A 25,893-nucleotide genomic window follows, 5' to 3' on the forward strand; every position below is an offset into this window, starting at 1 on the left:
AACAAAAACAATAAATTATCTCGGAGTAAACCTAACCAAAGAAGTGAAAGACTTGTATACTGAAAATTATGAGTCACTACTCAAAGAAATTTAAAAAGACACAAAGAAGTGGAAAGATATTCCATGTTCATGGGTTGGAAGAATTAACATCATCAAAATGAATATATTACCCAGAGCCATCTACAAATTTAATGCTATCCCCATCAAGATCCCAAGCACATTTTTTAGGAGAATAGGAAAAATGCTACAAATCTTTATCTGGAACCAGAAAAGACCTAGAATTGCCAAAACAATCTTGAGAAAAAAGAACAGAACCGGAGGCATCACACTCCCAGATCTCAAACTGTATTATAGGGCCATTGTCATCAAAACTGCTTGGTACTGGAACATGAACAGACACACTGACCAGTGGAATAGAATTGAGAGCCCAGAAATGAGGCCCCACACGTATTAACATCTAATCTTTGACAAAGGGGCCCAGACTATTACATGGGGGAAAGCAGAGTCTCTTCAACAAATGGTGTTGGAAACAATGGGTTGAAACATGCCGAAGAATGAAACTGAATCACTGTATTTCACCAAATACAAAAGTAAATTCCAAGTGGATCAAGGACTTGGATGTTAGACCAGAAACTGTCAGAGGAAAATATTGGCAGAACTTTTTTCCGCATAAATTTTAAAGACATTTTCAATGAAACGAATCCAATTACAAGGAAGACTAAGGCAAGTATAAACCTATGGGACTACATCAAATTAAAAAGCTTTTTCACAGCAAAAGAAACCACTACCCAAACCAAGAGACCCCTCACAGAATGGGAGAAGATCTTTACATGCCATACATCAGAGTTTAATAACCAACATATATAAAGAGCTTGCCAGACTCAACAACAAGACAACAAATAACCCCATCCAAAAATGGGGGGAGGACTTGGACAGAATATTCACCACAGAAGAGATCCAAAAGGCTGAGAAACACATGAAAAAATGCTCCAAGTCTCTGATTGTCAGAGAAATGCAAATCAAGACAACAATGAGATATCACTTCACTCCTGTGAGAATGTCATACATTAGAAAAGGTAACAGCAGCAAATGCTGGAGAGGGTGTGGGGTCAAAGGAACCCTCCTGCACTGCTGGTGGGAATGTAAATTGGTTCAAGCTCTGTGGAGAACAGTCTGGAGAACTCTCAGAAGGCTAGAAATGGACCTACCCTATGACCCTGCAATTCCCCTCCTGGGGATATATCCTAAGGAACCCAACACATCCATCCAAAAAGATCTGTGTACACATATGTTCTTGGCAGCACAATTTGTAATAGCCAAAACCTGGAAGCAACCAGGTGTCCAACAACAGATGAATGGCTGAGCAAGTTGTGGTATATATACACAATGGAATACTACTCAGCTGTAAAAAATGGTGACTTCACCGTTTTCAGCCGATCTTGGATGGACCTTGAAAAAATCATGTTGAGTGAAATAAGTCAGAAACAGAAGGATGAATATGGGATGATCTCACTCTCAGGCCGAAGTTGAAAAACAAGATTAGAAAAGAAAACACAAGTCGAACCTGAAATGGAATTGGAGTATTACACCAAAGTAAAAGACTCTGGGGTGGGTGGGTGGGTGGGGAGAATACAGGTTCATGAAAGATGATGAATGACATAGTGGGGGTTGTATTGTTAAATGGGAATCTGGGGAATGTTATGCATGTACAAACTATTGTATTTACTTTTGAATGTAAAACATTAATTCCCCAATAAAGAAATAAATTATTTAAAAAAAAAAGAAAAGGGGACCATGTGGTGGTACACCCGCTTGAACACACATGTTATAATGTGCAAGGACCTGGTTCCCACCTGCAGGGGAAAGCTTTGTGTATGGTGACACAGGACTGCACATCTGTCTCTCCCTTCCCTCTCGACCTCTCTGTCTCTAGCCAATGAATAATAAAGAAAAAAAGAAAGAAAAACATAGAAAATGCATTATGACTTTACTGATATATATATATATATATACACACACACATATATATGTATTTTTTTTTAATTGTGAGAGAGTGAAAAAGAGAAACCAGGGCAATGCTCTGCAACCTATCCTATTCTGTTTGTTCTTCTCTTGTTTCCATGTGGTGCTGGTATGTGGTGCTGGAGATGGAAACCAAGGCCCCATGGGGACAAGGCATGTGCTCCACCACTGAGCGCCCCCACACACCTCAGGCCTCCCTATGCCCAGCCCTCTGTCTACTCCCTGGTAAATAGGCAGGCAAGGCCCTGAATAAGGAGAGCTGGGGCAGAGCAGGTGACATTCTTTCTGGACTCCTTCCTCTCCTGCACCAAGGTACCACCTTATCCCCACTGTTACCACATCCCTGCCCCCATAACCTACACCTTTGAGAGCTCAGCTTAAAAGTGCATTCTTTTACAAATATTTTCTTTTTCATTTATTTATTTTGGATAGAGACAGAGAAATTGAGAGGGACAGTGAAATAGAGCCAGAGAGGGAGAGAGGGAGACGGAAAAGAAGAGGGGGAGGGGAAGAGGGAGAGGGAGCGAGAACGTGTGTCAGTACTGCAGCATTGCTTCATCACTTATGAAGCTTCCTTCCAGGTGGGAACAAGGGGCTTGAACCTGGGTCCTTGTGTACTGTAATGTGTGTGCTCAACCAGGTGCACCACCACCTGGTTCCTTTAAAAGCACATTCTTGGGAGTCGGGTGGTAGTGCAGCGAGTTAAGTGCAGGACAGGTGTAAGGATCCCGGTTCAAGACCCTGGCTCCCCACCTGCAGGGGAGTCGCTTCACAGGCGGTGAAGCAGGTCTGCAGTTTTTTCTCTTTCTCTCCCCACCTCTCTGTCTCCCCCTCTTCTCTCCGTTTCTCTCTGTCTTATCCAACAATGACAACATCAATAACAACAACAATAATGACTACAACAATAAAAAAACAAACAAGGGCAACAAAAGGAAAAATAAATAAATAAATATTTAAAAAGGGAAAATAGGGAGTCGGGTGGTAGCGCAACGGGTTAAGTGCACGTGGCGCAAAGCGCAAGGACCAGTGTAAGGATCCCGGTTTGAGCCCCGGCTTCCCACCCGCAGGGGAGTCACTTCACAGGCGGTAAAGCAGGTCTCTCCTCCTCTCTGTCTTCCCCTCCTCTCTCCATTTCTCTATGTCCTATCCAACAACAACGACAATAATAATAACTAGAACAATAAAACAAGGGCAACAAAAGGGAATCAATCAATCAATAAATATTTTTTTAAAAAGGGAAAATAAATAAATAAAAACTCTAAAAAATAAATAAATAAAAGTACATTCTTAGATCTCTCCTCCCTGCTGTATTCACTAGGATCTTTCTGATGCGTGTGCTTACTGCTAATGGTGCTTTTCCTTCAAAACACAAAACATCCCAGGTGTCCATTTGCAAGGACTCTGGGAAGGCCAGGATGTCTGGGTGCTGGGGACCAAAGTCCCAGCCCCTGCTCTTAGGAAGCACATTTTATTACACAACAGACTGGAACTTCCAGGCTGAGAGAGTGGGGAGAGAAAGCGCTCGTGGTGGGGTGAGGCAGGGGCACCTCTAGTCTAGCCGTTGACAGCAGCATACAGCTCCCTAGATATTTGTCCATAAAATTCAGAATTTCCTTTCCCTACAGGGAAGTAAGAAGTGTCACTGAGAAGGAGCCGCCAAGCCGTGGAGCCCACTTTAGTTCTGATTATCACCTTAAAGGCATTAAGTGCTCAAGTGAAAGAAATCCTTTTGGCCCACTTGGGTCAGCAGTTTTCAAACTGCAGGTGAATATTATTAACCGTAATTGTGCATCCAGTGACCTCCATTTAGGAAGCTTGGATGCCTGATTGTGGCAGCATTAAAAGCAGATAAGCCCTGGGAGGCGCCTTTTTTTTCTTTTTTTTTTTTTTCTTTTCAAATTTCTTTCCATCAGAGTCACTTGACAGCTGATTCCCTGCAAGGTAAACCAGATGACAAGAGTGGATCCTGGGGCTGTTGGCCTGTGTCTGCCTGGTTTTGATGGACATGGATGGGCAGCCTCTTCCCTGGACAGACGTGGGCCTCAGCTGGGGGAACTGTGGGGCCATAGCTCCTGACCACAAGCTGGGAGGTGTTGGGGAGGGGGCAGCTCAGCTGTGACCAGGGTGCCTTGGAGGGGGGAGGCAGGCTGGCTTCCTGAATTGCCTGCTGAATCACCTTTGCTATGTGGGTTGATGGATATGATGGATTGAGTCACTCCCAGCACCTTTTCTTTCTGTTGTACTCTCTAAGACCTAGGCACAGACATGAGTTTTTAAGGTAGATTTTTGTTTGGTTGGTTGGTTTCTGTTTTCTCTTCTTTTTCTATCATCACTGGGGCTTCACCACTCCTGGTTGAGTTTTCAAGACAGAGGGACCAAGATGAGAGACAGAGGAAAAAGATCACAGCACAGAAGCTTCCTTCAGTTACAGTCGGGGCCAGGCTGACACCTGGGGCATGAGCATGACAAAGCACGTACACTGTCCAGGTGAGTTGTCTTGCCTGACCAAGGTGTTACTTCTTCTTTTTCTTTTTTTTTTTTTTCATGTTTCCTAAGATACATTCACATCCAGTAGAAGGTATCTTTTTATTTTTAATTTTTCATGTTACAGAACTATAGCCTCACTCACTCATACAACTTCACAGCTTCCAGCTACTTTTTCACTAAGATGAGAGAGAGAGAAAGAGAGAGAGAGAGAGAGAAACCACCACCACAACAGAGCTTCCTTCAACACCATAGCATTTTCCATATGGTGCCAGGGTTCAAACCTGGGCCCCAGGCATAGCAAGGCATGCACCCTACTCCATGGCCAGCTATCTCTCTGGCTAGAGAAGGGATCCATTTAGATGCAGTCTGAGTTTTGAAAAATAGTCCTGGGGGAGTCGGGCAGTAGTGCAGCAGATTAAGTGCAGATGGCACGAAGCGCAGAACTGGCTTAAGGATCCCGGTTCGAGCCCCCGGCTCCCCACCTGCACAGGAGTCGCTTCACAGGCGGTGAAGCAGGTCTGCAGGTGTCTATCTTTCTATCCTTCTTCATCTCTCTGTCTTCCCCTCCTCTCTCCATTTCTCTCTGTCCTATCCAACAACAATGACATCAATAACAACAATAAAACAATAAGGGCAACAAAAGGGAAATATTTAAAAATATTTTAAAATAAATATTAAAATATTAAATTAAATATTTAAAAATATTATAATAAATATTTAAAATAAAATATTTTTTAAAAGAAAGAAAAATAGTCCTGGTCCTGCTTTCTTGATGGCTGTCTCCAGAGATGACTGACAGCTTCTATAATAGAAATACCCACATTCCTCTGTTCTTGGTCACTTCATCATCAAAAAACAATGTGGACCAAGTTCTACTCACAGTTGCAGCATTTCTGGCTTCCCCCTTTGGCTTCATTTCAGCCAAACCAAGTTCTCTGCTTGTGAGGACTCAAGTCTGGGCCCACCCAGATAATACAAACAGTCTCCCCTCCTTGGCCTGGTATCTGTCAGCAAAAAAAAAAAAAGAGTGTCAGGAGGGCTGTGCTTCCTCTAAACCTCCAGGTTCCTGACTCCTCTGCTTTTTTTTTTTTTTTTTTTTTTTTTTTTTTTTTAGATTTATTTAGAAAGAGAACAAGAGAGACTTGAGACTGATCACTGCTCAGCTCTGGCAGAGGGTGGCACCACGTTTTGAACCTGCAGCCCCAGGCATGTGTTCTGGTGCTTTGACATGTAGAGCTAGCTCCCAGGGACCCCTGCCTCCTGTGACCTGAGAGTGTTGACTGTCAGTGTGGGGCAGTGTGCCCTTGCACTCACATGGCCTTTTCTGCACATTTCTGAGTTCACCATTTTCCATTTTCATAAGGACATTGGTTACTGAATTAAGGGCCCATTCACTTCAGTGACTTTTGGATAAGTGATTGCATCTGGAATGCAATTTCAACTTTCAGCAAAATTGCTTTCTGAATTATTATCGGCGTTAGGTCAGAAGTAGATCTCTTTTGTGGGGCGCACAAATCAGCCCATAATAGTATTATCAGTCCCATCTGTTGAGCCCCCTTTGTCATACAAGACAGCGTATCCAGGGACTCCAGAATTGGAGTGTGGAGGCAGACCTCCTCAGGGTCTGCCGTCCTGAGACTCATAAGCTCTTGGCAAGTAGCAAAGGTATGGCTCCTTGAGGCCACAGGTGGTACTTGTTCATAACTGTATACGGGTGACTGTGCCTCCAGCTCTGTCAATTAGAGGCCATACTGGCAGTGCACTGATGTTCCAGATGATTCAGCAGATAAAGTGAGATCCAGAGTTCCAGGGAACTGTTAGGGATGCTAGAGCAGTGGTATGATGTTTTCCCCCTCCCTTTGACCGTCTGTCTTCCCTTCTCTCTTGTCTTTCTCTCAAATAAGTAATGAAAAATTGGGACCTAAGAAGACTCACTAGTGGTGTCTGCATGTATGAGGTCCTGGGTTCAATCCCCAGTACCACATTAAACAAATTAACAAACAAACAAAGGTATTTGAGTGATTGTTCCTTAGTATGAGGAGAAACTTGGAGACATAATCATTTGCTGTCATGCCAGTCTGTGGGTTTTATTATAGAGTATAGACATACAGGCATGTTTTGCTTTGTTTTGTTGGTGTGTGTGTGTGTGTTTTGCAGATAATGTTTCTTTGCTTTTGTTTGTTTTTGAGCTGGGGGGCTTGTTTTTGGTACAAATTGAAGGTTTGTGGTAGTTTAAAATTTTTGTTTGTTTGTTTGTTTTTAGTGGTTTAACAGTGATTTACAAAATTAAATGATTTTGGGGTAGAACTTCACCCCAATACATGTGTGCAAGTAACTTCACTCACTACCCAGGTCCTATGTCCTTGCCCCATGTAACCATTGTAGTTCTCACAGAGACAATTCACATATCACTTTTTTTTTTTTCCAATTTGCTCTTTCTCTCACATTAGTAAATCAAGTCTTTGAGAAACTTAAATTACATACTCTGTATAGTTTCAACAGCAGAGTAGACACAACTGATGGGAGAACTGATGAATTATAAGACCAGAAAATGCTATCTAGAATGAAGCACAGGGCTGGGTGGTGGCACACCATGTTGACCATACATATTACCATGTGCAAAGACCTGGGTTCAAGCCCTTGCTCCTTATTTCTGGGGTTGGGGGGTAGGTTCAGAAGTGGTAAAGCAGTGCTGCAGGTCTCTCTCTCCCTCGCCTTCTAATTCAGTTTATCTCTATATAGAGATAGGTGGAGAGGGAGAGAGACCAGGCAGTACTGCACCTGGTTAAGCACTCACATTACAGTGTGCAAGGACATAGGTTCAAACCCCTGGTCCCCACCTGCAGAGGGAAAGTTTCACAAGTGGTGAAGCAGGTCTGGAAGCATCTCTCTGTCTCCCTTTATGTCTCCCTCTCCTCTCAGTTTCTCTCTGTCTCTAGCCAATAATTTTTTTACATTTTAGAAAATGAGAGAGTGAGAGCATGAAAGGGATGGCAGAAGAGGTGCATTCATGGTGCAGACACTGAACTGCAATGATAACCCTAGTGGCAGGAAGAAAGAAAGAAAGAAAGAAAGAAAGAAAGAAAGAAAGAAAGAAAGAAAGAAAGAAGGAGAGAGGAGGGGGGAGGGAGGAAGGGAGAGAAAAAGAGTAGAAGAAAAGGAATAAATTAAAAAGAGCATAGAGTCAGGAAAGTATGAGTTGAGTCTGGTGGGAATCCAGGCTTTGCAAATTGAATGAAGAAATATGGAGTCACTCAGACTAAATGCTCTGGGAGATGTTAAGTGCAGAAGGACCAGGTGAGCCTAAAGTCAGGAGCACCAGGGAAGGAGGATAAAGATATTAAAGGGGGTGCAACGAGACCTTGCTGAGATTGTGACATTTGAAGAAGAACTGGAAAGTGACATTACCCAAACAGACACCAGAGTAGGGAGCATCTGGCAACTGGAGCCAGGTTCATGGGAAGAGCAGGACAAAGGTGACTTGGAGGAATGTTCTAGAGAGGAGGACACTAAGTTCCAGAGGAGAGTGTCAGCAGATGACTGTGTGAAATGTTTTAGGGACACTGCGAGGGTTCTGGTTGCCCTTGGAAAGCAGCAGGGCAGTAGTTTGAGTTGAGTGGGGTGTGGTGCCCTTTTACTTTAGTGTTAATGCTCCGTGTGGCCTGGGCAGTCATGATCGGGACCAGAAGCTGCAGGCTGGCTGTGAGGTGGGGGGGCAGGTTGGGGGAGCAGGTATAGCAAGGAGCCCGAAGGAGTGCCCCATGGGAGGCAGGGTGGTATGGTGGGGGTGTGTGGGGCCGAGAGACTGTGACTTTCAGTGCAGCAAGCCACTGAGGAGCCCATGACGTCGATAGATGCCAACCTTTGGTCTGTATTCTCACCTGCAAATCCAGTGTTGGGGACCCATGTCCTTCTGAGGAGTCCCCAAGCAAGAGAGTATGACTGGTGCTCTGCTGAATGATTCTTCACCTGCCAGTCATTCATGCAGGAGCCCCAGAAGGGAGAGGGTCATAAGTTAGGGGACTATTTCTGGAGTCAGAGCAAGAGGAAGTGATGGTGTGTGAAGGAGAGAGTCAGGGGCATGGAGAAGAAATGGATGCATGTGACTTAGGGGAAAGAAAAGCCAGCTCTGAACAAGAATCAGCAAACCAGCCAGACTGTCCAAAGGACCCTGAGCTGCAACCGTGTGCAGCAGTAGAGACCAAGGTCACATCAGGGTGAGCTGGATACAGGCAAGTTGATAGTTGTTCCTGATCTTGGATATGCTCCCTTTCTGTCAGGGTGACCACACGGAGTCTTCTACTGACACCTATAAAGCAAAGTCGCCTTGATATGCTCCTCAGCATGTTCCCCGAGAGTCCCCAACACTGGGACTTATAAATAACCCTTAGTGGGGGTCTGGTGATGATGCACCTGGCAAAGCGTACATGTTGCAAGCGTGCACAAGGACCAAGTTTCAAGACCCTAGTCCCCACATGTGGGGGGGGGGGAGCTTCACGAGTGGTGAAGCAGTGTTGTAGGTGCATATCTCTCTTTCTCTCCCTTCCCCCTTCCTTCTCAATGTCTCCCTGTCTCTATCCCAAATAAATAAACTATTAAAAAAAAAAAGAACTCTTAGTGAGTTTTTCTGTTTCTCTTATTTTCATGCAAAGTCATAGGAGAAAAATTCATTTTTTTTCCCCCCAGAGCACTTCTCAGCTCTGGCTGATGCTGGGCTAGGGATACCTGGGACCTAAGAGTGTCAGGCATAAACATCATTTGAATAACCACTATGCTATTTCCAAGATACTCCTTTTTTTTTTTTAAATTTTTTATTTAAGAAAGGATTAGTGAACAAAAACATAAGGTAGGAGGGGTACAACTCCACACAATTCCCACCACCCAATCCCCATAACCCACCCCCTCCCATGGTAGCTTTCCCATTCTCTAGCCCTCTGGGAGCATGGACCCAGGGTCGTTGAGGGTTGCAGAAGGTGGAAGGTCTGGCTTCTGTAATTGCTTCCCCGCTGAACATGGGCGTTGACTGGTCAGTCCATACTCCCAGTCTGCCTCTCTCTTTCCCTAGTAAGGTGTGTCTCTGGGGAAGCTGCGTTCCAGGACACATTGGTGGGGTCTTCAATCCAGGGAAGCCTAGCCAGCATCCTGGTGGCATCTGGAACTGCAAACTCTAGTGTACTTCTGCTTTCAGGTATGTATTTTGCAGTAGTTTATGGATACGTGTGCACATAAGCTCTCTCTCACAGAAACTGGTGTATATCTAGGTTATGGGACTTTGTTAGAAAGTGAACTACCTGAGATGAAATTAGAGTGTACTATAAAAGGAAAGGTCTCACCCGAGTAATGAAGCTGAAGGGTTGTCATTCCACATGTGAAGTCTCTGGATACAGTCTGAGGTGAAGCATGTTGAGGTGGCAATCGTTGCTTTGGTTAGGTTGTGATCGGCGGATGCAATATTATTTGGTTTGGATTGGGAGATGCATACGGGAAAGTGGGCCCTATCCAAGGGTTCCAGGACTGGGGGAAGTAGGGACTCTATAGTGAAGATGTGAGGTTCCTGCTGTCTTAGGGTTCAAAAAGACAATCGATAGTTAATATTATCATCACATTATTTGTTAATTGGGTTAACTTTGAAAAGTCCCTTTGTTATGGTTTGCTGTACAGTACCCAGTATCTTGTATATAGCTGTGCTATTGGATGCTTCTAATCTACTTGGTCTAGGCTTTTGAGAGAGTCTGCATATCAAATACATAGCCTATATATTAAAAAGATTCAGTTTGTCTTTTGAGAAACTTTGAGACATACAATTGATTTCCCCCTCATATTAATTAACTACTGATTTATATGTCTGCATTTTGCTAGGAGTGTACATAAACACCATTCCCACCACCAAAGGACTGTGACCCATCCCTCCCGCCCACTCCCACCCCCCACTGGCCCAGGAAGCTGCATGTCTACCCCTCACCACAGGGTTTTTACTTTGGTGCCCTACTTACAATTTGATCAGGTCCTGCTTTTAGTTTCCCTTTCAGATCTTCTTAGTCAGCTTCTGTTGATGAGTGGGATCATCCCATACTCATCTTTATCTTTCTGACTTAGCTCACTTAACATAATTCCTTCTAGCTCTGTCCAAGATGGGTCAGAGAAGGTGGGTTCATTGTTCTTGATAGCTGCTAGGGATACCTGGGACCTAAGAGTGTCAGGCATAAACATCATTTGAATAACCACTATGCTATTTCCAAGATACTCCTTTTTTTTTCCTTTCTCTTTTTAAAAAATATTTATTGAATGAGAAAGATACAGTGAAAAAGGAGAGGAAGGAAGGAAGGAAGGAAGGAAGGGGAAGGAAGGGAAGGAAGGAAAGGAAGGAAGGAAGAAGGAAGGAACAGAGAAAGAAAGAAAGAAGGAAAGAAAGAAAGAAAAAGAAAGAAAGAAAGAAAGAAAGAAAGAAAGGAAGGAAGGAAGAAAGAAAGGAAGAAAGAAAGAAAACCAAACCAGGACACTGCTCAGCTCTGGCTTATTGTGGTGCTGGAGATTGAACCTGGGACCTCAGAGCCTCAGGCACAAAAGTCTTTTGCAGAACCATTACGCTGTCTCCCTGCCCCACCCCGTTTGTTTTTTTTTTCTTAAACAGATTGCTTCTGACTCCTTATCATGTTAGTCACTTGAAGTTGCATTCTTCCTTGTCTCCTTACAAAAGAATCACTTCTACCATGAGCTATTGAAGAAGGCGCTTAGTTTATTGTTGATGAACATTCATTAAGTGTTTGAATTCTGCCAGGCTGCTTAAACCAATGTCAGGTGGATTTTGTTTCTATTATTTTCACTTTCTTGATGGGGAGAGGGTCTACAAAAGGGTTATGACTTCCATTTTCTTGTATTCGTCATGTTAAATAGCAATTGAAGCTACGTGGCTCTGGGAACCTCTAGTTCCAAAGGGGGAAGTCTGTGAACATTTCCAGCTGCCACACAGCCAAAGCAGAGGCTATGGGAGTTGCTAGAGAGACAGGACCTGTTTAAGAACCCAGCTGCAGAATGGAGTCAGGGCTCCCTCGAAGCAGAGGTTCTTAGATATTGCTGCTTCTTCATACAAGCCCACTGAAACATGTTACCACTAGCAAGAGTTAAAAGTTTCTGCAGTGCACTTAAGTAACCATGGGGAGAGAGGTAGAATCCAGACTCCTTTAAAAGTTCAGTAACAGTGTTACAGTGCTTTTAGAATTTGTCACTGTAAGGCCCTCCTGAAATAACAGGTGTCAGTATCATCATAGACAAAGGAAATCTGTGCAAATGATGTGTGTGACCCAGGTTTGGAGAAAGCTTCAGTGCTGTGGTGTCTTTCTCTCTCTCCCTTGCATTGGGGGGGGGGGATATGTGTACACAGAGCAATGAAGCCCTGGTGATAACAAAAGGAAAGGAAAAGTAAGATATAAAACTGGTCTGAGAGATCTTCACTGGGTGAGACATATTCCTTGCCATACACATACACAGTCTAGGTTCAAGCCCAGGCACCACAAGGGAGTGCCATAGGACCAGGAGAAGATCCAGTGCTGTGGTGTCTCTTTTTCTGTATCTCCTTGTCTCTCTATCTGAATAATAAAAGTTGGTCCAGGAGCAGTGAAATCATGTATGTGAGAGGCTCCAGCTAAAAAAAAAAAAAAAAAGGAAGAAGGAAAAAGAAAGAAAGAGAGACAGAGAAGGAAGGAAGGAAGGAAGGAAAGGGAAGGGAAAGGAAGGGAGGGGAGGAAGGAAGGAAGGAAGGAAGGAAGGAAGGAAGGAAGGAAGGAAGGAAAGGGAAGGGAAGGGAAGGGAAGGGAAGGGAAGGGAAGGGAAGGAAGGAAGGAAAAGAAAACTACCCTCCAACTTACAGATGACATGATACTATCTGTAGGCAACCCTACCAAAAAAAAAAAAAAAGATCAGAAAGAGAGTTAAACACAGGTTGTGCAAAGTGCAAGGACCCGCATAAGGATCTAGGTTTGAGCCCCCGGCTCCTCACCTGCAAAGGAGTTGCTTCACAAGTGGTGAAGCAGGTCTGCAGGTGTGTATCTTTCTCTCCCCCCACCCCCATCTTCCCCTTCTCTCTCCATTTCTCTCTGTCCTATGCAACAACAACGACATCAATAATAACTACAACAATAAAACAACAACGGCAACCAAAGGAAATAAGTAAGTAATAATAAAAAGTTTTTTTAAAAATCAGAAGAAAACAAAAGGGGGAGTGAACAGTGAAAGATGGCTCACATTTCACCAAACAGGGAGACCTGGGTTTGAGTCTCCCGTACTACGTGGGAGCACCTGCACAGAGCTGCTTCATGAATATGAAGCCATGCTGTGGTGTCTCTCCTCTCTCTCCCTCTCCGTCTCACACCCTCTATCTTAAAAAAAAAAAATAGTGCACCAGGAGTAAAGGAATTGTACAGCTGCAGAACCCTAATGATAACACCGGTAGCAAAGAAAAGACCAACGAATCCAGTCCAGTAAAAGAAAAACAATCTTAGGAAAAGGAAAAAAAAATCTAAGAAGTATAAGCCAGGGGGAGTTGTGCGGTAGTGCAGTGGGTTAAGCGCACATGGCGCAAAGAGCAATAAAGGAATCCGGTTTGAGCCCCCGACTCCCCCACCTGCAAGGGGGTCACTTCACAAGCAGTGAAGCAGGTCTGCAGATTATCTGTCTTTCTCTCCCCCTCTCTGTCTTCCCCTCCTCTCTCCATTTCTTTCTGTCCTATCCAACAACAACATCAATAACAACAATAATAACAAGAACAAGGGCAACAACAAGGGCAACAAAATGGGAAAAATAGCCTCCAGGAGCAGTGGGTTCATAGTGCAGGCACCAAGCCCCAGCAATAACCCTGGAGGCAAAAAAGAAAAAGTATAAGCCAGGGATAACAAAATAAGTCACCTGGATAGTGGGCTGCTTTGCCGTGCTTGTTTGCCAAGTTCAAAACCATCCACATCATACTGGAAGAAGATTCAGTGCTGTGATGTACCCCACAGTACCACCCCCACACTCCTGTCTCTCTCTGTCTGAAAAAAAAAGACTTGGAGCAGTGGAACCCCAATAATAACAGGGAAAAATAAAGAGAAGGAGGAAAGGAAAAATAAGTAGTGAGTGGCAGGTTACAAATCTAATAGACAAAATTAGATGATGTTCCCCTACATAAGCGATGAACTAGAATAAGGAGAAATTAAAAAAAAATAGTTCCATTTACAATAGCATAAAAATAATTCAGTAGCAGCGGTGCATCGGGTTAAGCACACAGGGCGTGAAGCTCAAGGACCAGCGTAAGGACCAGCGTAAGGATCCAGGTTTGAGCTTCTGGCTCCCTACCTGCAGGGGAGTCGATTCACAGGTGGTGAAGCAGGTCTGCAGGTGTCTATCTTTCTCTCCCTCTCTGTCTTCCCCTCCTCTCTCGATTTCTCTCTGCCCTATACAACCACCACCACAACAATATTAACAACGACGACGACAATAAATAACAAGGGCAACTGAAGGGAAAATTTTTTTAATTAGGTAATTATGAATAGATTTAATAAAGAAGGTAAAAACCTTGTACTTCAAAACCATGAGTCACTATTAAAGGAACTAGGAGACACAAGAAATGGAAAGAGATCCTATACTCTTAGATTAGAAGAATTATCAGTTAAAATGGTCATCCTACCCAAAGCAATATATAGATTCAGTACACTCCCATCAAAATCCAATCACTTTTTTTTTCCTCCCAGAGCACTGCTCGTCTCTGGCTTATGGTGGTGCAGTGCAAAGGAGCTGGGAACTTTAGGCACGAGAGTCTGTTTGCATAACTGTTGAGGGGATGTGGGTCAAGAAGATGAAAAGAATTTCAGAGGACACGGGTTCAGATGTATGGTTTCTAAATTCTTTATTAGATGTGCAAAGTTAAGAGAAAGACTCAGGGAAAAGATGGTCACTAATAATAAAGTTATTTTTTTAGATGGGGAGAAGAGCTGAACAAACAGTTTACTAAAGAGGATGAATGGGTGGCCAATAGGCCCATGAAAATACACTCAGTATCACTTATTGTCAGAGGCCTGCAAATCAAAAGAACACAGGTCAGGAATGACCTACATCAGCAAGGACAGAAACTAGTGCTGGTGACGATGTAGAGAATGGTTCCCTTTACAGTCCTGGTGGGATTGTAAATTGGTCTAGCCCCTGTGGCGAACCATGTAAAGAGCCATAAGACATTAAAATAGACCTGCCCAAGGGCCAGGGAGATAAAACAATGGTTATGCAAAAAAAAAAAAAAAAAAAAAAAAGTCTTTCATGCCTGAGGCTCCGAGGCTCAACAAGTACAATTATAAACCTCAGCTGGGAAGGGAGGAAGGAAGGAAGGAAGGAAGGAAGGAAGGAAGGAAGGAAGGAAGGGAGAGAGGGAGAGAGGGAGGGAGGGAGGGAGAGAGGGAGGAAGGACATGGGAGGGATGAATCTACCATTTGATCTGATAATTCCTAAGTAGAAGAACAAAAATCATCTAAAGAGATATATGCAGGAGGGCAGGGCCAGGTGGTGGAATTATTCCAAAGACATGCAGAGGATACAGGTGTAAGCCCTCACTCGACACCTGCAAGGTCTGTCTTTCTATCCATCTCTTTATGTGCCCCCCCCCCTCAATTTCTCTTTGTTCTATGGAATGAAAAGAGGGGGAAAGGGCCACCAGAAGTGGTGGACAATGCCTACACCAAGCCTCAGCGACTAAAGGCAGAGAGAGGTATGAAGGGGGCTGGGCGGTGAAGCACCTGGTTAAGTGCACACATTACCATGCATGTGGACCCAGGTTCAAGCACCACTCCCCACCTGCAGGGGGGAAGCTTCACAGAGGTGAAGCAGGTATTGCAGGTATCTCTCCAACCCCCACATCGATCTTACTCTTCCCTCTCAATTTGTACCTATCCTATCACATTAAATTTAAATTAAAGTAAATTAAATTAAATTAAACTAAATAAGGGGAAAAGGCCACCAGGAGCAGCAGATTCATCATGCAGGCACCATGCTCCAGCAATAATACTGGTGGCAATAAAAACAACTTTAAAAATTTTTAGAAAGAGATATATACTTTTGTTTAGCACAGTGTTAAATGCAGTAGCTCAGATTTGAAAACAACCCCAGTGCCCAGCAGAAGACTGGCTAAGGCAGGTGTGGTATATACATACAATGGAATGCCATTCAGCTACAAGAAGAGATCTTGTCTTTTGCCACAGTGCACAGGGAACTAGAGGGCACTAGGCTAAGTGAACTGAGTCAGAAGGGGAAAAGCAAATACTGGATAGTCTCACTCATGTGTGGGACTTGAAAAACGAAGCAAGAAAAAAGACAGGAAGGAGTATTCACTGGTCTAGAGCAACTGACCTGATAATACATATTTGGGGAGATAAGAAATTGTACCCCTAGAACAACTGTCTTGTCAAACATTTCCCCAATGATTATTAAATCAAAGAATATTACTAATCTATTTTATTTACTTTTCTTTTTATTTTATAGTTTTATTTATTTGCCACCAGGGTTATCACTGGGGTTCAGTGCTGGCACTATGAATCCATTGCTCCCAGTGGCCACTTTTTCCTTTTTATTTTATTTGATAGGACAGAGAAATTGAGAGAGAGGAGGGGAAGATAGAGAGGAAGAGAGAGGGGCCAAACAGTGGTGCACCAGGTTAAGTGCACATAGTACGAAGTGCAAGGACCCTCACAAGGATCTAGGTTTGAGCCCCTGGCTCCCCACCTGCAGGGGGTTCATTTCACAAGTGGTGAAGCAGGTCTCAGGAGTCTCTCTGTCTCTCTCCCTCTCTATCTCCCCCTCTTTTCTCAATTTCTCTCTGTCCTATCCAATAAAAAAAATAATGAAAAAGTGGCTTCCAGTAGCAGTAGATTCATAGTACTGCTACCAAGCCCAGCCGTAACCCTGGAGGGAGGGAGGGAAGGATGGAGAGAGGGAGGCAGGGGAGAGAGGCATCACTGCTTCTGAAGCTTCCTCCCTACAGGTAGAGAATGTGGGCTCAAAGCTGGGTCCTTACACATACTGCATGCATTTAACCAGGTGCAACATTCAGCCCCTATTCGCTTTTCTATGGAGAGAGAAGTCAGAGCAACACACAGCCACTTACAATGTCAGATGAAAAAAAGAAAGAAAGAAAGAAAAAAAGAAAGGAAGGAAGGAAGGAAGGAAGGAAGGGAGAAAAAAAGAAAAAAAAAGTAAGAAAGGAAAGATTTATTTTCTAAGGAGAGAGAGTGAACCAGAACACCACTCTGGCACAGGAGATACAGGAGCTTGAACTTGAAACCTCATGTTTCAGAGTCCAAGGCTTTATCCACTGTGCCACCTCTTGGGCCCACATGAGGTTACATTTTGTTTCACATGCTCCTGTGGTGCCAGGGATCAAATCCAAAACCTTACCTGTGCAAGGCAGGCACTCTGCTGCTGAGCTGTCTCCCAGACCCAGTTAAAGAAAAGGAAGGGGATAACTGTAGAGTCGCCTGCAGTTGTAAGAAATAAGACAGAGAGGGGCGTGGCATTGGCATGACAGTAGAGTGCACATTGTTAGTTGTAAACACTAGGGCTCATGTCTCCACCTGCAGGAGAGAAGCTTCACAAGTGGTGAAGCAGTGCTGCAGGTGTCTCTCCATCTCTCTCTCTCTCTCTCTCTCTCCCTATCTTCCCCTATACTCTTAATTTCTCTGTGTCTCAATGAAAGAAAGAGAAAAAGAGAGGGAGAAAGAAAGAGAAAGAGAGAGAGAGAGAAGGGGAGAGAAGAGAGAGAGAGAGAGAAATACTCAGTCTTCTACTCAGTGTGCCCCAGTGGTAACGTCCTGCTAAGCAGTGCACAGCATCTCAATCAGGACACCACTGACACAGACAGCGTCAAGGACAGGTGATGTCCATCAACCAGAGGTCCTGCCCATTGTCCTCTCAAAGGCACACTGGACTCCCAGCCTCACCCTTCCCTCACCCTCAGCAGCCTGCTTCTCATCTGTCATTTCATCATTGCAAGAATGTTAGCTAACTAATGCTATGGTATGGAACCAAACTATGGTAATGGCTTTGCTCACTCAAATTTAACCCCCCAACCCATCCAGGAGTCACCCAAAGTGCTCTGTGTCGTATGCTTTACATTGGTTTGTTCTAGCCCTCCCCCCGCCAAGAGAATTGGATCAGTCCAATTAATTTTGCGGGCCTGCTTGGCCCCGCCCGAAGGAACCCCGAGAGAGGGTTCCTGAGTCCAAGAGTTCCAGAGTGACAGAGTTCCTGAGTGCCAGAATTCGAGAGTTTCAGGGTTACAGAGTAAGAGAGAGTGCCAGAGAGACAGAGTTCCTGGGTTCCTGAGTTCCAGAGTAAAAGAAAGAGTGCTTGCACCGCCTCAAAGAGACAGCAGAGTTCTGTTTGGTGATTAGTTTGTCTTAGTTTATGAATCGTTGTTCCTGAATAAAGAAATACAGCTTCCCTGCCCAGCCGTTGTCTCCGCGTCTCTGTTACCCACCGTGAAGCTACCCACCCAGCAAGAGCCTCCGAAAATTTTAACAACAAATGGCGCCCACGTGGACCTGACCTGCACATCTCTCAGATAAGTAAAGACAATTTGGCTACCTATGCACTATGGCCTTCTCTTCTGCTTGTGAAGAGATCTCCAAAGGCCTCTGCTCTTTCTTCACGAGACTGTTTTGCTGTTTCTGGAACATTTATCTCTGGGCCACTCTGTGGTTCCCACTCGCTTGGGCGAACTCAAAACAGCCAGAAGAGTCGAGAAGTGCCAGCGGGAGGGAGGCAAGGCACGGAGCTGCTGTTTCCACCTGGTTAAACAGCCAGCCAGCCGGCTGCGCCCAGACAACCCCGCGCACTGCGCCAGCAGCCCCGCAGCCCCGCAGCCCGCAGGAGCCCGACGCCAGCACACAAAAGCCCCAGGAGCCCAATGCCAACATGCTGGAGCCCTATGCCAACACACAAGAGCCCGAGGCCAACATGCAAGAGCCCGAGGACAGCCCACAGGAGCCGGCTCTCCACCGCGTGGCGCAGGGCACTGGACGCGTGATCCCTCCACGCTGCTCGGCCACTGCGAACAGGGCAGCAGACATGACAGGGCCATGGGGCAGGGCCGCGGCAGCCCATCATGGCCGCCACCCCTGGGCACCTAGGCCCACGCCTTCTACAAAGATGGCCTGCCTGCCCTCTTTCTATGAATTCTGGAACCATCCCGGACCTCCCGGACCCCCGGGCTCCCTGCCGAAACTGGGCACACGAGATCTCCAGCCGCCAGTCCGGTCTGAAGGCAGACAAGCTGGAGTACGCAGAGATTTGTGCAGAGATTGCAACCTGCAATTCCTAGAAGTGAAGCTGCGCGGGAAGCCACCTCCGGATGGTGAACCCCCCCCCAACCACTAAGACAGTACAGACTTAAATTCGTGTTTAAAATGACATGTCTTCGTAACAAAGGTTTCTCTCCTTGTGTATTAATGACCATGTTTATGTGTATGTTTAAAGTTTGATAAACAGTAGCTTTAAGGCTAAATTCTTACTAGTCAAAGTTAAATGAAAAAGGTTTTCAATATAATTCTCATAAAGATAAAATTAACTTACATTTAAAGTCTAAGGTAAAATTTAGTTAGCAATATATTTTAACTAAGTTGGTCTAAACAAAAGGTTAAATAGACTTGTTGATATGTAAAACACTACCTTCTCTATTAGAAATGGTAGATCGCACAATGGCTATGCTAATTATTCTCATGCCTGAGGTTTCCTCTCTGGCCCACACCTAGGGTGTGTCTCCGTCTTGAATGGGTGTAACAAAAGGTTAAAAGATGTTGTTGATATGTAAAAGTCTCAAATTCCTTCTCTATTAGAAACGTTGGAGTAGATATGCTAATAACAAGTTTTGTTTCATAGTAAGTAAGTTGCAGCCAGCTGCCTGTGGGACCCTAGGCCGTTCTCCGCCCCCATGCAATTGCCCGTCGAGGCAAGTAGCCCCCCAGAGGCAAGAAATGTTTTTTTTTTCAGATATGGCCCCCTCAGGCCTTCCCTTGGCAACATGCTGGTTTTTGTTATATATGTTTCTGTTCACCCCACACCCTTGATACTATAGTCATTTAGTTAAAAAGAAAAGGGGGAATTGTCGTATGCTTTACATTGGTTTGTTCTAGCCCTCCCCCGCCAAGAGAATTGGATCAGTCCAATTAATTTCGCGGGCCTGCTTGGCCCCGCCCGAAGGAACCCCGAGAGAGGGTTCCTGAGTCCGAGAGTTCCAGAGTGACAGAGTTCCTGAGTGCCAGAGTTCGAGAGTTTCAGGGTTACAGAGTAAGAGAGAGTGCCAGAGAGACAGAGTTCCTGGGTTCCTGAGTTCCAGTGTAAAAGAAAGAGTGCTTGCACCGCCGCAAAGAGACAGCAGAGTTCTGTTTGGTGATTAGTTTGTCTTAGTTTATGAATCGTTGTTCCTGAATAAAGAAATACAGCTTCCCTGCCCAGCCGTTGTCTCTGCGTCTCTGTTACCCGCCCATGAAGCTAGACCCGCCCGGCCAGAGCCTCCGAAATTTTAACAACAGCTCTGTGTCAGAATCTTTCTTTCTTTCTTTCTTTCTTTCTTTCTTTCTTTCTTTCTTTCTTTCTTTTCTTTCTTTCTTTCTTTCCCTCTCTCTCTCTCTTTCTCTCTCTCTCTTTCTTTCTTTCTTTCTTTCTTTCTTTCTTTCTTATTCTATCAAATAGTATTCCACAGTGTGGTTAGACCTATTTGGTTGGACCCCATCCCACCTTCATCCACGGGAATGTACCCTGACTGCTTCTCTCTCTGTGTTATTATGAATAAAGCTGCTGTGGACATTTGTGTACAAGTTTTCTTTTTTTTCCAAACCCCCAATACCTCTGCAGAGTTGCGATTTAGATACCATACCCACTGATTTACAGTGCCCCATTCCATGGTTTTTATTATACTTGCAGGGTTGTGCAACCATCGACACCATCTAATTTTAGAACATTTTCATCACCCCTGAGAGAACCTGCATATCCATTAGCAATCATTCCTCATTCCTTCCACTGATCCACATTCTGTCTCTATGATCTTCCTGTTCTGGACATTTCATGTAAGTGGAATCTGACAACACCTGAGTTTTTCATGCTGATCTTCTTTCAGCCTATTTGGGGGGCTTGTTTGTGCCGTAGCCTGAATCTCTACTTCCTATCTTTTTATTGCCCTCCCCCCAAAAGCAATGTGTAGATATACTTTATCCTTTATTAAAGGGCTGGTGAACATATGGGTGGTGTCCACTTGGGGAGGGGGGACTCTGATGAGTAATCCTGCTGGGAACATTCATGTGTACATGTGTTTTCCTTTCTCCTATTACTGAGCTTTTGTCTTATTTTGATAGGACAGAAATTGAGAGGGGAGGAGGGGTTAGGAAGATAGAAAGAGACAGCTGCAGACCTGTTTCACCACTCCTGAGGCTCCCCCTCCCCCCCGCAGGTGGGAACCATGGGCTTGAACCTGGGTCCTTATGCATGGTAACGTGCACGTTCAACCAGGCGCACCACTGCTGGGTCTCCATATTTGCCTTTCTCTAGAAGTCAGTGTTGTGTTGGAGCCACAACTCTGTCTAACTTTTTGTGAGCAGCTCCCAGACCTTTCTCCAGATGCTTACATCATTTTCCAATCTCACCAGCAGTGCTGCAGAGTCCCTGTTTTCAGAGTGGCCGCACTATCTCACCTTCCCTGCAGCAATGTGGGAGTGATCCTATCTGCCTGCAGCCTCACCAGCATTTGGTGTTGCACCTGTTTGTTTGTTTTTAATACCTGGTGTTATTTATTTATTTTTATTTATTTATTCCCTTTTGTTGCCCTTGTTATCGATTTCGTTGTTAGATAGAACAGAGAGAAATGGAGAGAGGAAGGGAAGACAGAGGGGGAGAGAGAAAGATAGACACCTGCAGGCCTGCTTCATCGCCTGTAAAGCAACCCCCCTGTAGGTGGGGAACTGGGGGCTCAAACTGGGACCCTTGCGCTTTGCGCCACCTGCACTTAACCTGCTGCGCCACCTCCCAACTCCCGTTTGGTTTTTTTTCATGGTTCTGATATGTTAATCTCCAGTGGTGAGCGAGTGAGGTGGAACATATCTTCAGGCATTGGATTTGCCATCTGTGTATCCTCGTTGGTAGAATGTCTCTAGGTGCCGTTTACCCATTGTCCCATTTTATATATTATGTTATGAGTTCCCTTTATCAGTACTTTTCAAATTACTGATCACTATTGCCTGGATTGACTTGTGTCTAAGTAAGTTAATTAAAGGGCTCACAGTGGTGGAAGTTAACAGTTGTTTCAATAGTATTTTAATCCCTGAGTTGGAGCTCAGTGGTTTAAAAGCCTCTTTTTTTTTTCTTCCCTGTAGGCTATGGGAGCCTGAGGGCTTTTAAACTATCAATAAACTTCTTAGTTTAATCACTGACTCCTGACCAAGAGATAAAGCAGGGTGTGGCAGAGATAATCCAGTGGTTATGCAAAGAGACTTTCACAGCCCCTCAGCTATGCCACCGAGGTATAGGTCTTCTCCTGAGTGTCCTGGTTAGAGCTCTGTCCCCTGGTGTCCCTACTGTCGCTGCTCCAGATTCTGAGGGCAGTAGCAATGGAGACTCAGAGTTGCACTTGGTGAGTCTCTGGGGAGTCCTTTCCTCCCTTCAGCTGTCCCCTTGTTGGTGGAGCAGACTGGAGGTGGTGTCTCAACTGCTAAACTGCTGGACTGTTAGCAGTCACTTAATCTCTCCTTATGCTCCTCTCTCCTTTCTGTCACCAGCCACACGTGTTTGTACTCACCGGTGATTTAGTGGGTTCCTGTGGTCATTCTAGTCCTGTCTTGTTTCGGTCCCGGGTGGTCTCCTTTGGTATTCCTAGTTGATCCCACCGTTTACCCATTTTCTAGCTGGCTATTATTTATTTATTTATCCTTTATTAGGCATGAAGTCTGCAAATGTCTTACCTACCATAATTCTTATACTATTTGTAAGGTCTTTTTTTTTCATTTTGATGTGATCTAACATCAATTTTATTTTAGAGATTTTACTTCTTACATTAAGCCTAAGAACTCTTTCCTTAGCTGTAGATCCTAAAGATTTCCTCCTATGTTTATTCTGAAAGTTTCAGTTTTACATTCTACATAGAAGTTTATTCTAGCAAAAGACATGGAATTTGAGTTGTTTCATTTTTTTAAATAATGGATATCCAGTTATTTCTGCACTATTTCATGAAAAGACTATCATTCTTCCTTATTGAAAAAAATCAGTTGATGATATTTATAAGGGCTTATTTCAGCACTTTCTAGTCTGTTTCATTGGTCCACAAGTCTGTGAATCACACCATCTTGGTTGCTAGGTAGGTCTTAATATTAAGTAGAAGCCTTCTTCCCACCTAATCCTTCTTTTCCATGGTTTTTTTTGGCCCTTCTTAGGCATATGCCCTTCCAATTATTTTATTTACTTGTTTATTGGATAGAGACAGAGAAATCCAGAGGGGAGGGAGAGATGGAAAGGGGGAAAGACACTTGCAGCACTGCTTCACTGCTTGCCAGACTTTTCCCCTGCAGCTGGAGAGTGGGGGCTTGAACCTCAGTCCTTGGACACTGTAACATTTGCATTCAACCAGCTGGCCCCTTCAGTTATTTTAAGAGCAAACTTCTCTGTGTATGCAAAACAGTTGCTGGGATTATGATAGGAACTATATTAGCCCTACAATTCAGAAAGAACTGTGTCTACATTATGTTATATGTTCGAATTCATGACTATAGCCTATTTCTTGTTTATGTAGATTCTCTGAAATTACTTTCATTAGCACTTTATATATCTTCTCCTTTTTTTAATTAGGGATTTAGCAGACTTTTGCAAAATCATAAGATTTCAGGGGTATGATTTCACAGTCACTTATGGTCAGTTAGGTCACCACACACACCACCAAAGCTTTGTGCCCCCACACTTCTGGTAACCATCAGAGTTCTCACAAAGTCCAAGAGACCATCTGGTTGCCATTGTCTTTTGTTAGGTCATTTCTTTTCTTTGCATCTGTTCTCCACATATGAGCAAAGCCAGCCAGTAGCTGCCTTCACCTCCTTGCTTATCTCACTTAGCATAGTAACCTCCATTTCTTTTCTTTTCTCTTTGAATCCAAGGTTATCACTGGGGCTCGATGCCTGCATCACAAATCCACTGCTCCTGGAGGCCGCTTTTTCCCATTTTATTGCCCTTGTTGTTGTCGTTATTTTATTATTGCCATTGATGATGTTGTTGTTGGATAGGACAGAGAGAAATTGAGAGAGGAGGGGAGACAGAAAGGGGGAGAGAAAGACAGACACCTGCAGACCTGATTCACTGCCTGTGAAGTGACCTCCCCCTTCAGGTGGGGTGCTGGGGGCTCGAACTGGGATCCTTATGCTGGTCCTTGCACTTCATGCCATGTGCGCTTGATCCACTGAGCAACCATCCCCAGTCACCTCCATTTCTGTGCATTTTGTTCCAAGGGATATAGTCATCATTTTTTATTGCAGAGTAGTATTCTATTGAGTATATATCCCAAAATTTCATTATTTTGTCATCTGTCATCGGGCAATTAGGTTCCTTTCATATTTTAGCTGTTGTGAATAGGCCCTGAAGAGGGGCTTGCACCCCACCTAGGTGTCACTGAGAACAATGCTAGAGTTGAGACCATTGGCTCTATCATAACATCACACAGGAGATTCTGAGCCTGTGCCTGTGTATCCTCCAGATTCTACGAACACTCTTTCAAAACTGAACTGGGGGAGGGGGTGTCACGCAGGTGTTTCAACAGGAAGAGTGCAGGACTTGCATGCGCTCAGACCCAGGTTACATCCCTGGCACTGCATAAAATGACAGAGCCACGTTCTGGTCACCCCCTTGCCCCCGTCAAAGGAAGTAATTATAAATACAGCTTAAAACTGAAATCATCATCTTTCCACCTGCCACAGCTCTCTCCACCCTAAAACCTGTTCTCCTCATGACATCCAGATGGCATGAATGTCACCCCTGCTGCCCAGTTACCCCAGCAAAGCTTCTCCTAGACTCTGTCCCAAACCTCCAGTCCACTCAGCTGCCAGCAGTCCATGTCCACTCCGCACATCTGCCCTCGGGGGCATCGACACCAACGCCTAGTGGACGTTTCCATCAGCCTCCTCTGGAGTCTGTCCCCGCTCCTGTGGATCTGGACTCCACCCTGCAGCCTAAAAACATCCCAAAGCAGATTTCATCTCCTCCCCCTCCTGCTTGATGCCCTGGCCAGACATATCATTGTTTGTAGGGTAAAGTCCACACTCCTCCATGTGGGGGCCAGTAGTGTGCCTCTCGTCCACAGGTTCATCCCTTGTCACTCTCATCCTGTGCTCAGTGAAGAATCCTCCCAAGTTCCTGGAGGCTCTGCCCCACTGTTCATGGCAGATGCAACACTGTAGGATTTGCAAGCAAAGATTTGGCAGTTTCCGCACCTGCTCTCTGGGGATGTTGTCATCTTCTGAAGAAGCCAGGCTAGCCCTGGTGAGGAACAAAGACCAATCCGTAAGCCAATGCCTACCGCTGTTGAAGTCCATCCTGGGGGCTGTCCTCAGTGGCCTGTGCTGAGCGCCTCCCCCAGGAGACCCACATGGCTGACCAAAGGCTTGACCCCCCACCCCCACCCCCCAGGACTGTAAGGATGCAATTGTAAGCTTGCAGATTCTGGAGCTGTTATGCACTTACACTTATTAGATGGTGCTTCAGGTCTGTGCACCCTTTCCCAGCAGAGGTCACTTACCATCTTTTTCTTTCTCTCTTTCCTTCTTTCTTTCTTCCCTCCTTTCTTTTCTTTCTCTTTTTTCTTTCTTTCTTTTTTTTTTGGTTGTTTTTTCAACTTCATTTCTCTTAAATCACCCTTTTTTATTGCCTCCAGGGCTATTGCTGGGGCTCAGTGCCTGCACCATGAATCTACTGCTCCTAGAGGCTATTATTTCCCCTTTTGTTGCCCTTGTTGTTTCATCATTGTTGTGATTATTATTGTTGTTGTTACTGATGTTGTTGTTGTTGGATAGGACAGAGGGAAATGGAGAGAGGTGGGGAAGAAGGAGAGGGGGAGAGAAAGATACACACCTGCAGACCTGCTTCACAGCTTGTGAAGTGACTCCCCTACAGGTGGGAAGCCGGGCTCAAACTGGGATCCTTAAGCTGGTCCTTGCGCCTCACGTCATATGCGCTTAACTCACTGCACTACCGCCCGGCCCCTTTTAATCACCTTTTAGAATTTAACCCAAGTGATACTGGAGGTGTGGGGTGTTTGTCTTCTGTTGATTTGGTCATTTGATTTAGTTTGGTTTTTTTTGCCAAAGCACCACTCAGTTCTGGCTCATGTAGGTGCTGGAGATTGAG

The 25,893-nt window shown here is 44.7% G+C and overlaps 1 protein-coding gene across 8 annotated transcripts in view; it reads left to right on the forward strand.

Annotated features, from left to right (window-relative positions):
• Positions 1-25,893, forward strand: part of PPARA (peroxisome proliferator activated receptor alpha) — a 76,582-nt gene that overhangs the window by 16,066 nt on the left and 34,623 nt on the right. The window contains exons 3-5 of one of the 8 annotated variants that reach the window (XM_060188770.1): positions 3,648-3,786; positions 4,381-4,509; positions 24,851-25,050. The exons of 1 other annotated variant lie outside the window; for it this stretch is intronic. In XM_060188770.1, the coding sequence (XP_060044753.1) occupies positions 4,479-4,509; positions 24,851-25,050 (231 nt within the window). In that variant the 5' untranslated portion in view covers positions 3,648-3,786; positions 4,381-4,478. Of the gene's footprint in view, positions 1-3,647; positions 4,510-24,816; positions 25,051-25,893 lie in introns of those variants that run through there. 6 more of the 8 variants (XM_060188768.1, XM_060188769.1, XM_060188771.1 and 3 more) reach the window with 6 other exon arrangements.

The sequence above is a fragment of the Erinaceus europaeus genome, chromosome 4 (genome assembly GCF_950295315.1).
Source record: "Erinaceus europaeus chromosome 4, mEriEur2.1, whole genome shotgun sequence".
Classification (NCBI taxonomy): Eukaryota; Metazoa; Chordata; class Mammalia; order Eulipotyphla; family Erinaceidae; genus Erinaceus; species Erinaceus europaeus.